The sequence below is a fragment of the Ambystoma mexicanum genome, chromosome 7q (assembly GCF_040938575.1).
Source record: "Ambystoma mexicanum isolate Mex_15411 chromosome 7q, UKY_AmexF1_1, whole genome shotgun sequence".
Taxonomy (NCBI): Eukaryota; Metazoa; Chordata; class Amphibia; order Caudata; family Ambystomatidae; genus Ambystoma; species Ambystoma mexicanum.
In genome coordinates, this window is record NC_090941.1 from 838,338,528 (window position 1) to 838,351,339 (window position 12,812).

General features: G+C 45.2%; 1 protein-coding gene across 1 annotated transcript in view; it reads left to right on the forward strand.

Moving 5' to 3' along the window:
- SESN3 (sestrin 3) overlaps positions 1–12,812 on the forward strand; it is a 428,084-nt gene that overhangs the window by 329,470 nt on the left and 85,802 nt on the right. The window contains exon 8 of the mRNA XM_069639226.1: positions 6,303–6,493. Within this exon, the coding sequence (XP_069495327.1) occupies positions 6,303–6,493 (191 nt within the window). The remainder of the gene's footprint in view (positions 1–6,302; positions 6,494–12,812) is intronic.

A 12,812-nucleotide genomic window follows, 5' to 3' on the forward strand; every position in this document is an offset into this window, starting at 1 on the left:
CTGGGAGTTTCCGCTTCTGTACGCGTTCCCACCGGTCCCTGTCATTCCTCAAATGATCAGGAGGTTGAGAAGATTCCGGCGAACCATGATCCTAATGGCCCCGGATTGGGCCAGGAGAACGTGGTACCCGGACCTTCTAGACTTGTCCATCTGCCCTCCAATTCGACTTCCACTCAGAGAGAACCTACTCTCACAGAAGGGAGGTCAGGTTCTCTATCCAGACATCAAAACCCTCAACCTTCACGCTTGGCTTCTGATAGGCTGAGGTACAAGGATTGGGACCTCCCTGATGATGTTATGGAGGTGTTGCTTTCGGCAAGGAGGCCAGCAACAAAGTCTTTATACCGCTGCCGTTGGAACAGATTTTGCAGCTGGTGTAGAGAACAGAATATCGACCCTTTTTCATGTGGTACACCAATGATTTTGTCCTTCCTACTATATTTGGCAAATTCAGGCCTTCAAGTTGGCACCATTAAGGGCTATCTCGCAGCGCTATCCATCTTTAAGCGCACTGCGGAAGAACCATCCTATTTCAAATTACCCTTGGTAATACAGTTTCTAAAGGGGTTAACCAATGTGTATCCCCCAAGACCATTCCAAGTTCCCCTATGGGATTTAAACTTAGTACTAACTTTCCTGATGGGTACACCTTTCGAACCTCTCCATTCTTGTTCGTTAAGATTCCTTACCCTTAAAACTGTTTTATTAATAGCACTTACATCTGCTAGAAGGGTGAGCGAATTACAAGCTCTTTCTTGTAAACCCCCTCATACTATATTTCACAAAGACAAAGTTGCCCTGCAAGTGAAGCCTAATTTCCTCCCAAAGGTGGTTTCTGAATTCCATATCACTCAGAAGATTACCCTACCATCTTTCTATCCTCCTCCTCACCCGGGGAAAGAGGAAGAGAGGTTACACAGGCTAGACCCTAGGAGGGCTTTAAGTTTTTACATTAGTAGACTAGCCAGGATAAAACCGGCAGACCAGCTGTTTGTAGGTTACACAGGTCACAAGCTGGGGTTACCAATAACTAAGCAGACCATTTCCAGATGGATCATTCTAGCCATTCTGGAATGTTATAAACTGGCAGGGAAGGAGCCCCCTCAAAACCTTAGGGCTCACTCGACCAGAGGTATTGCAGCTTCATCGGCCCTCAAAAGAGGCGTGTCGGTTAAAGACATATGTGCGGCCGCTACATGGTCGTCTGTCCATACCTTTACACGTTTTTACAATCTGGATTCCTCCTCCAGTCAAGAGACTAGGTTTGGAAGGGCTGTACTGCATTCTATTCATCAATAGAAGACAGCGTGAAGTCAGTACTCCCTCCTCCGATAATAGAATACTGCTATGGGAGCCTATCTAAGATGAGGAATATGTCGGAGGACACAATCCCTTCGAAGAACAAGTTACTTCTTACCTTGTAACGTTCTTTCGACGGGATGTTCCTCCGACGTATTCCTCATCGACCCTCCCATCCATCCCCGCAGTTCTACTTCCCTTGTTGTTGCAGCTTACGCTCCTTCAGGGTGATTAGTTAGTCCAGAAAGTACTATTGTGGGCTACAAAACGGGACTGAGCAACGGACACTGCGCGCGGCCTTTATAGGCAGGATGACGTCGGCGTCGATACGGCGGCTGTCGAAGGACATCGACTCGGAGGACGTCGACGCGCAGCGCCCTCTAGAGAAAAATTTTCCGAGGCCAGCAGAGCTGGAAGGAGATATCTAAGATGAGGAATACGTCGGAGGAACATCCCGTCGAAAGAACGTTACAAGGTAAGAAGTAACTTGTTCTTCTGTGAATCACTACAGGCCTATTCCAGCCCCCAGCCCTGACACACTGTACCCACAAGTCACCACCGTCACCCCATACCTCTACAACCCACCACAACCCAATCCACACAAAACACAGCATGAAACCAAAACCCCCACACTGGTTCCACCAGCCTAAACTCCCCATTCCCCATCTCCCAAAGCACCACTAAAAGGCGCCTTACTTAATGTAAGGTCTCTAGGTGCACACGCCATTCACGTGCACAATCCTACTCTAGAATTCCAATTAGACTTCCTTGTATTGAAGGAAACTTGGCTCCACCCATCCTCAGGTCCATTACTAACACTAGCCATTCCTCCAGAGTACACCATTCTTAGAGCAGAACGACAGGGGACCACCGGAGGAGGTGTTGCCAGCATTGCCAAAACCATCCTGCAGTTTAGAGAATGCAAAACAGAGACCCTAACGGGATACAAACTCCTATTGTTCAAACTAGCAATTAACTCAAAAACTACCATCAATTTCCTTATAGTGTATAGAGCTCCTAGCTCAACTAATAATCCAGACATTGACTTACCTCTACTCATTAAACCGTTCATTAAACCCAAAACAAAATTCATCCTCCTAGGAGACATCAATCTGGGCTTTCACTACGTATCTGATCTCAAAGCCTCTGCCTTCCATAATGCATTCTTCGAAATGCAATTCACTCACATTGCTAATGCCCCAATCCACTCAAAAGGAGGAATACTAGACTGGATTCTAACACTGAATACTAGTCTCCCTAGGAGTCTCCCTAGAAGACATCCTAGAGATATCCTGGACGGATCACTTGCTAAATCGATTACCTAACCATGACCAATGACCTTGTACCTTGTACCTTCTACTATCCCCCCTGTCCCCATTATGGTGAGAAACTCACAGAAACTTACCCCAGAAAATCTGACCCCCATCTTGAACAAACTACTCAATGCACAACCCATAGACAACACTAATCCTGATGGTATCTCTCTGCACTACCATCCTTGCCTGGAAACAGCCATCGTTGAAGTAGCCCATTGTAGATCCAAAATACCAAGACCCAAATGTAGCAACCCATGGTTCAATGATGAACTCATTGGACTCAGAAGGAAAAAAAAAACTTGAACACCTCTCCAGAAAAAACCCACCCAGTAATACCAATAAAGAACTCCACGCAATATCCAAAACATACAAACTCGCAGTGATCACCCACAAAGCAAACTCCCTGAACTTCTGCATCTCCAATGCCACCTCCAATAGCAAAGAACTGTTCTCAATCATCAGAGAACAGGAAACGCCCATACCGCTACCCAGCTTAGCCATTGTGAGAAAAGCCTGGTGTACTACCATTCAGGACGCGCTAGCCTCCAAAGTAAACACCCTTCAAAATAAAATTGCACTGCAAAGAAAACATTTTGCACATACCACTGAGCTCACACCCTTACTCAAGACAAACACCTCAGCAACCATTCCTCAATTCCATTTCACTGCAGTGACCACAACCCAAGTACCATAGCCTCGCTCAAACCTTCAAACTGCAAAGGCAATAGTTTTCCTGCTAAACTAGTTAAGGCATGCGCACCCACCCTAGCTCCCCTCATCACCAGTTTCATGAACGCTTCGTTCATCTCTAATTCCGTCCCAGCGAATATCAAAGAAGCCTGGGTTACACCTCTCCTCAAAAAACCTACCCTTGACCCCACTACCCCCACCAACTACATACCCATCACAACAGTCCCCCTTCTGCTTGGAGTCATAGACAAAATGGCCTATACCCAAGTTCAATACCACCTTGAAAACAACCACTCACTAGGGGACAGACAATCCGGTTTCCGCCCCAGGCATAGTATTGAGATGGCCTTAATGGATCTAAAAAACCAGATGGACGCCATCAGAGACTTAGGGAACCTCTGCATCCTACTTCTACTTGATCTATCTGCGGTATTTGATTTAGTGGACCACAACAACTTATGCCTAACATTAGCAAAAAACTTCCACTTTTCAATGAAGCAACCGCCTGGATCAAATCATTTCCGTCAGATCGTACCTCTAGTGTAGCCATCGGTTATGCACAACATCGATGTTATGCAGTAAGTTCCAGTTGTCAAGGCATTTTTTGATGGAATCAGAAGAATTTCATATCTGAATATACTGTTGACTCCAACAACACATTTAGCGCTGCCCTGGCTAGTCTGGTGTTGATCTCTTTTATACAAATGTAGAAAAGCAACCATAAAAAATTATCATTAAAGTCGTTTTTTTTTCTAGTATCTATAACTTCTTTGAAGAGTGAATGGCAGGCTTTATCAATTCAAGAGACTTCAATTCAGGTGCAAAAAGATACAATATGCAATTTAACATTGAAGGAATAATAAATAGATGCATCTACCTTTGTGCCACAATCTGTAGGGGTAGTGTTTTCTGCCACAGTGATGGTAAGATGTGAATTTGGCTTTTGTGACCACCTGTTCCAGCACTTGTACACCTTTCCTCTGTATGACAATGATAAAGCAGTGTTTAAAGCACTTGCAGGCTTTCTGTCAAAGGCCATCTCACCATTTGATAGCAAATCAAAGTATTGAATCACCTGTGTTTTCCAACATTCAGAGAACAGAGCTGAAAAAGCACCACACACACTTACAGACAGGCCGTCGTGAATTGTATTGGATTTAAAGCTTCAATTAAGCCATTTCCTCTCAGCAGGCTGCTTATAAATATCGTGGGCAAGCCAAGGTTTTTGGGCAGGGACAGGAAGGTGATGGGTGGGAAAGGCCATAGGGATTTGCATGGCCATGGGCTGTCAGTGGTTGAGTAAATGACCAAACAGCACTCACAAGCTGTGTGTTCACCTCCCTCACATATCTTCTACCTCCTTTTTGGACTCTAATGCAATGATTTCCGCTCATAGGTAGCACGTAAGCACCACCTAATAGCCAAAAGTAAAAACAGATCTTTAACATGACTACTTGCCTCCTGAATTCTCAATGTCCATTGAAATGGGCTCCTTGGGGGACCAGAAAAAATTCTAACGACGTGTCTGGCGGTTCCAGCCAACGTCTCTGTTGGCTAAAGTGATGGTCTTCTCAATAAAGAAGTCGCTTTGAATGCTTGCATCAGTTTCTTCTTTTTGTGCACTACTGTGTATTTGGGCACTTCGTGTATAACCTTTCCCCTCAAAAAATAATTTTAGCAATGAAGTACATGATCTCCTAGTTGAGCGCCTGATTTTGCTGCCCCCCGCCCGTGGTTCCAGTAATGGCTGACGCTGATGTTTCCTTGTGTCCATCTAGTTTGAACAGTTACACTATGACAAAGGTTTTATAGCTAGAAACAACCTTGCATTGCTTTCAGAATGCAGAGTTGCTGTACAAGGACCATCAAACTAAACCCCTGCCACATTGAACTAGGTCTTCATGGGAAAAGTTCTTAAATGTGTACTGCTTTTTAAAACAAACTAGTCTTGGGAACAGGGATGTTTTACATGCAGAAGGCATTAACTAAAATGTCTAATACAGTTTGAAAACATGTATGTTCTATAGCAAAAATAATTGAACAGTAGTATTGCAGTTAAAGGAAGAAAGAAACGGGTTGGCCGGGTTTAAGTATTCTGCCAATCATATTATTTTCAAAGCAAAATTGAAAGCATCTGTTTCACGTTGCTTGTATGATCTGAAAACGTCCTGGGGCAGAGTGATTTATTTGAAAAATGTGCATTGTTAAATCATTGTTACTTTGTGTTGCTTGAACCCTCACCTTCTACCAGCATATTATCCTTAAACTCTCATACCAAAGTGAAACCCCACTCTTGTGAATCCTGGATTTTGGCCTTCCCATTTTTGGTTTAGGTCCCCAGCTTTGATGTCTGAGAGACGAGAATCTCCATCCAGATCTTCTAGTGCTGAAGGCTACCCATCAGTCTCTGAAATCCTATTTCTTAATACTAGCAAATCTCCTCCATCCTATCTCCGCTCTGATCGTAAACATATTTCTATAACTGGTTGTTTGTATTATGCGAACTAAGGCTGACATTTCCCAGATCATTTGTCCATGTAAGCCTCTGTACGCACTGCCTGATGCAAGATTCCTTGAAGTTGTAAGAAATAATGCATGGCTCTTGAAGGCTGTAGCTACTATGTTAACTAACATTTCCTATTCCATAGTCATGATCAAGTAGTACATCCCACGAAAACTGTACATTTTGTGCTACAGGCTATCCTGTCATTTCAGTGTCATCCCTTGCCTGCTTTGGTTGCTTCTATTTGTTTACATTCCCCTGTGTTATGCTTCCCTTTTGCTTTTTTCTTATAAACTATCAGATACAGCTCTGCAAAGTGGTAGTCAGGTAAATGTGTGGTCCCACCAGAAGCAACTCACACTGACTCCCACAGTAGTAGCACAGATACAAAGGTTCTATCAGGTAGGAAATGTAGTTTGATTGAGAATATGTGTTGTGTTTTGCAGTCACTTTGTCCTATTCTAAAACTGCGTGTTTGATTTCTTTCCATTCAGGACTACTCCTGGGAAGATCATGGCTTCTCTTTGGTTAATAGGCTATATTCGGACATTGGGCATCTCCTGGATGACAAGTTTAGGATGGTATACAATCTAACTTACAACACCATGGCTACGCATGAAGATGTAGACACAACTATGTTAAGAAGAGCACTGTTTAACTATGTCCACTGTATGTTTGGAATTAGGTATGTTTATTAACTTTTACCTTTTTTGTGTTCCATTGTCAGCGTATTACATTAGATGTATTGTTTGTATGCCATGTGTTGGTAGGAGTACAGTTGTTTAATTCAAATGAGCCGCCCCAGTGGATTATGAAGACTTGCAAACCCATCTAGTATTTAATTTGTCATTCTTGTTCTCTTAACTATTGCTACTACGTTCTGTAGGCCCTGATGTTCCAATACAATCTGGTTGGACGGCAGGTTCATGTATTTATCACCATTCCTTAAATGACATTTTGCATCTTCTTTTAAAACATTTATTTTTTGCATGTTTTTAAAGTTTCTGGCAAAGGTCTTGCACCATTTGACTGCTTTCCTTTTGATTGTCTCTTTGCTATCATTTATTGTATTTGTATTTATTTATTGGGTATTTATAAAGCGCCTATACATCAAATGGTGTTTCATGGCGCCACAAGACAAAAAAAGGGGGCGAGGCGGGGGAGAAAACAACAATGTTTTTTCTAGGATTTGTATCATTCAGATCGTGCAAGTTCAGGAACAAGTGCGGGGGGGTGGGTAAGTGGCGGGGGGTGGTGCCAGCCGAGCTGAAATGGCTAATGCTAGGGTGAGAGGGAAGTGAGGGGCAGAGTGGCTGCATACAAGTGCACGGGGGAGGAGGAGGAGGAGGAGGAGGGAAAGAAGAGGGTCCATGGGGCTAGGCAAGTGCTAAGGCGAGGCCAGGTGGGCAAGTGCCAGGGGATGCAGAGAGTGAGGACCAGGAGTGAGGACCTCACGCTAAGTGCTAGGACGGGGGTGGACCATGCTCGGTAGGGATGCACACCCTGCCAAGCTTGTCATCGGAAAGGGGCCTAGGAGGGTAAGTGCAGGATAGGGGCCTGGGGGGTTAGGGAGACCCATGTGCTGGGGTAGACTGAGCGAGGATGGCCTGGTGCCCTGTAGGACTCAAAAGGGACCAGGCAGCCAGTCAAAGTGGCAGAGGGGGCCAGTAGCAGGGAAGGAAAAAGAGAAAAAGGAAGGTCTTGAGAAGCTTCCAGAACTGAAGGAGATCCGGCTCTAGCATGAGAGAGACAAGGAGGCCATTCCAGAGGGAGGCTCCTTCCAAAGAGAGAGATCTACCGCCCACTCTGCTGTTGGAAAAGCATTTGATCTTAGAGTTGGAGCTAGTAGACCAAGGATTTCTAGCAAGGAGGTATTTAGGAAGAGAGAGTTAGTTGTAGCAGGGTCCCAGGCCCCAGAAAGCCCTGTGGATGATGCAGAGGGTATTGAACTTGATCATTGCAGCCACTGGGAGCCAGTGAAGTGATTTTAGGGCTGGAGAGATGCAGTCTCTGGGCTTGAGGCTAAGGATAAGCCCTGCAGTCCTGTTCTGGATTAGTTGAAAGGGCTGTGTTAGGGAGATTTATCATTTTTATGCTTCATCCCCTCTCCTAGTAAGACCCGCAGAACATTTTGTTGGACTTATGGACCTTTTTCTTTGTATCCTAAATGAGTCGAGCCTCTTTTCGACTCATTCATTCTAATGGGCTCGGTCTTTTTGTTCTCCATGTTTTACCTTTACTATGGAGTCCACATCTCTTTTAAGGCATCTGTGCAGCACACAGCTCCTTATGTGCAGTGTTGCTGGGAACCCTTTGGGTTCTCCTTTGAGATTCTTTCTTTATCCTTACTACTGTTCCTAAGGATAGAGGGGTACTTAGTATCCCTCCTAAAACATTATACTCCGAGAAATTGGCACAAACCACCTTATGTGGAGTGCCAAGGGGATACTTAGTAACCATCTTCTCTCTGCTCCTGTGACTTCTTTAGTCACATAGTCAACCCTCTAATGGCTGGTGGCAGTGGATTTGTTCTGCCAACTATTGTGCTATTTATTTTACCACAGACTGTATTCAGTCTGGGTTGGGCACAATAGGGTCATCTATGTACTAACATGGTGGCTCCTTTCTTTTTTGCAATTTGTAGCACGGTTGTTCTTTCTTAGCCCTTCTTCTACCATTCTGGGAGGTGTGTGTGTCTGGGCAGGCAGAAAGTGGGGGAGGAGTTTTTCACTGAGGGCCTGAATGGAACCAGCTCCCACTGGTGGTCTGGCTGTCCTATTTGAACAGCCATCAGCCCCTTTCTGTAAACTGCTGAGAGAGATTGCAGAGGTGTGTGTGCTGAAACTGAATAAAAGGTGAGTATCCTGAGGTGAAAGGCAAGTCGGCCACTGTAGACTGAAGTAACCGAAGAAGAACACGACCAGAGATGTCAGCAGACCCTTTGCAATACCATGAAATGAACACTGCTGTCCTGACCCCATTTTCTATGCGACAGAGGAACTCTGTAGAGGACAACTCTTTCCCTCTGGCTGCTGGGACCAACCAGTCCTTGAACGAACTACAATCCAAGCTCTCTCCCGAGGTGGGTGATGTGGCATTCCAGAGCTGCAGATCACGAATACCAGGAGACCTCCGACCCAATAGTAGAGCATCATCTTTCCAAGGGCGGATGCATCCAAGTCTTTGCTGAGTTCCAGGTGAACCTCCAGAGACAAAATCCAACTCATCCACGTCCCCTCACCGGAGTGCAGGATTCCAGGAGCCGAAGAAGATTGACCGGGCGAATTGTGTCCTTTGTTGGTGCTGCAGAAAAGGCGCCAAAAACCACAGATTGACCAGAGAAGTTGAAAAAATCCATGCCAGAGGTCCTCCCTCGAGACTACTGTGGAGAGATCACGTTCATTGTCCTGCCTTTCATCACCAGACCAAGGAATCCAGAGACTGAGTCCAGCGCTGCTACATCGGGGATAATCCAGCCACAAACATTTATTCTAACCTATGGTACTGTGGGGTGAAAAGGTATTGCTTACCTTAAACTGAGAAGTCACTCTCAAGTGTTGGAGTGCACGTAGCAGTGTCCAGGGTGTCCACTCTTACCCTGATTTAAGCTGTCGGCTGTGTCCCTTTTGCGAGTCCTTTAACAGGGTCTCCAGCGTTTTGTCAATTCTTCTAGCATCTTGAACTAGAGACTGAAAGTATCCACCTGAACCTTTGCTGTTCTCCTGCTTCTTGAGACTTTGAGCCCTCTCCAAACTGACTGTTCCACATAGTTAGGGATCAGACTTTAAAAGCTAAAACTCCCTCTAGAAACTTAAGCTCTGCTACTGTATGACTAACCAACGGTTTTCCTTCTTAAAAAAAGACTCCATTTTATGTGGTTTTCCGAACTAAATACAATTGCCGTATATCTTTTTGCGCGGTAATACCGATAATAAAGTAGAACTGTCATTTTTGTCAAACTTTGTAACAATTGTAACCGCAAGCAGCTACAGACTAAGCACTGGCATTTGAAAAGTATTTAAAAGTATTCCTATGTATATTGGTTTAATGAAATTAGTATTTTAAGACCTTTCTTGTGCAATTATAATCTATATTTTAATATTAATGTATAAGTGTTCTTTGATCTTCTTTACTAACTGGTTTTGGTGTGCTTGCCTATAGCTCTCATCTTCCTCCTATGATAAACCCGACTGCTCTGCCACTCTACTAAGGTTCCATGAGTATTACAGACTGATACTAAGAGTTGGGGACCTGTATACCATTGGGATAGTTTTATGAAGTTTTACCTCAAGTGGCCTTTGGGAAAACTCCCCTAACAGGGCGAAGGGAGGACAAAGGTAGATTGAGGAAGAGGCTATTGCAATAGTCCAGCCTGGAGAGGACCAGAGCTCTGGAGACATTGAGTTTCTGGGGAAAGTGAGGAAAGGAAGAATGCCTCTGAGGAGGTGCATCTGAAAGTGGTCCTTCTTGGCAAGGTCCGCGATGTGAGGAGAGGAAGAGAGAGGAGTTGAAGATGATGCCAGTTTTGCCTCTCAAGAGGGTGAGGGGAGGGGACCCATGGAGGACGGCCAGAGAGTAGGAGGGAGGGAAGGAGGGAGCAGGGGTCCCAATGAGCAGGACATCCGTCTTACTGGCATTAAGGCAGAGTTCGTTAGCAGCACACCGTGCCTGAATATCAGTCAGTCGGGCATTAGAGAGGAGGAAGAAGAGAAGGAAGTGGAGGGAAGATTGAAGGAGAGTTGCGTGCCATCCGGATAACACTGGCAGTGAGGAGATAAGGTGGCGATCAAGTGAGCCAGAGGGGCAAGGTAGATATTGAAGAGCCACGGCGAGAGGATCCAGCCCTGAGGGACACCGCAGGTGGAGAGTATGGTAGAGGAGAGGAGAGGAAAGGGCCCAGTTGAACCTGAGAATGTCGGTCAGCCAGGAAGGAGGTCAACCAGTCCAGTGACAGGTCTGTGATGCCAAGGGTATCACTGAGATGATTTATCAGGGTGTCATGATTGACCGTATCAAAGGTAGAGGAAAGATTGAGGACGATGAGAACAGAGGGAGAGCGGGAATCGAGATTTGAGAGCAAGTCATCACAGTGTTCAGGAGAGCAGTTTCCGTGCCTCTGGCTGCTCTGAAGATTCAGTATGGTGGATCAGTTGGGAGAAGAACAAGTTCTCCAAGAGTTTGCCAGTTTGCCCAGGAAGGAGGTAATGGAGATGGGCGGTAGTTAGCCGGGCAGGAAGGGTCGGCAGAAGGCTTTGTAAGACGAGAGTGCACAAGGGAGTTCTTGAGGGGTAGTGGGAAGGATCCAGTGCCAAAGGAATGATTGCAGAAATCAGCAAAGGCTGGAGCAAGGGAGGCAATGTTGTCCTTGATAGCTCTGGAGGAGCAGTGGAGCACCTGTTTGGAGGAGACTTTCATAGAGAGGACTTGTTTAGAAACCTCATCAGGTGCTATGGGCGAGAAAGAGAGAGTAGGAGGGAAGTGAAGGGGGGCCAAAGGTGGCATGGGAGCGGGTGAGGGAAGAGGGAGGGGAAGTGAGGGGAGGAGAGTAGAGGAGAGTGAGGACAGGATGTCCTGAGTTTTAGTTGTGAAGTGGGAGACCAGTGCAGTGCAGAGGGTATGGGATGGCGCAGGAGAAGTGGAGACTGCAGTAGGATTGGTGACTGACACTCACTTCATTGGTCGAATGACCGAGAAGGAGACTGGTGGTGCAGGCAGAGCCTTAGCTGGGAGACCCAATCCTATCCTTCCAGAATTATCAGAATCCTCTAGCTCAGGCTTTATCCTTTATTTATGTGTTAAGTGTTTGCATAACAGCAAGCTAGTGGAGTATCTTAAGCACCCGCTCGAGAGAGCTGTGTGCAACCTGAAGACATGGGGTTGAATCCAGGGAAGTGTAACTCAGCCATTCTTCCTTCCCAGGTGGATGAATTCAATGCCATCAAATTGGGGGAATAGTGTCATTAGTTATTGCAACACTTAAAAGTGGGAGGAATCTAGGTTGAAGCTCTGCCTAAAAACAATTATATCATTATTAAATCCGTCATTGTATATTATGTTACTTCGTTCTATGAAACGACATATATTTGTGAAGTCCACCATTCCATAAATTCTTCTTATTGGCACTTGTAATATCAGCCAGTACACAATGTTCCTTTTACTCTGATAAGATATCCTGCATCTTGGTGAGCCACCGCCTACAAATGTATTTATTTTTCAGCAATCCCTAATACTTCTCCACAATTACCACTGTGTGGTACAAAATGCAAACCGTATTGCAGAGGCGCAAGGGTTTAACCATTCCTGACATGTTGCTCTATGTACTGACCTACAAATAAGGCACTGAACTCCAGCCTCAAGATGATTTGGATTTGTAAAGCGCACTAGCTGCCTAAGGGCATCGAGGCATGATGATGGGCGTATTGTGACACACCATGCTGTGTTGAAGCTTGTATATGATTATATGTGCTTCCCAACTAGAGAATTGGTAGAGAAGAAGTACTGGCATTCGACCTTGAAATAAAGTATCCAGTCTACATATCCAGACTGTGAACAGCACCATAGGAAATGACCTATTTCATCACACAGAGGGACACAGTCAAGGTGTCCCCAGCTGCTTGAGGTGATGTTGTTATACATTGCTCATTTAATTATCCTTGGGCCACATTTTCAGTAGGCATTCTTACAGTTCCTATTTGCCGAGTATGCACTTGTGGAATTGCTGCTGCATGCCCCACACTGAAGCACAGTGTCCTAACACCGGCAACTATCACATGAAGTATGATGCTACCCCTACAGCCGTCAAAGGATACAGAGGTGCAAAGGAGCCCCCATTATAAATAAATTTGTGCAATACAAAGAAAACCCCAGTGGGCACCACACAATAATTAAATCGACTGTTATCCACTGAAGAACAGGTATCAAAGCTTGCAAGGCTGTGCAGCAGTAAATACAATAACCCCATAGGATTTAAGAACATATGGAAATAGGCAGTAAAGTTGTACCAC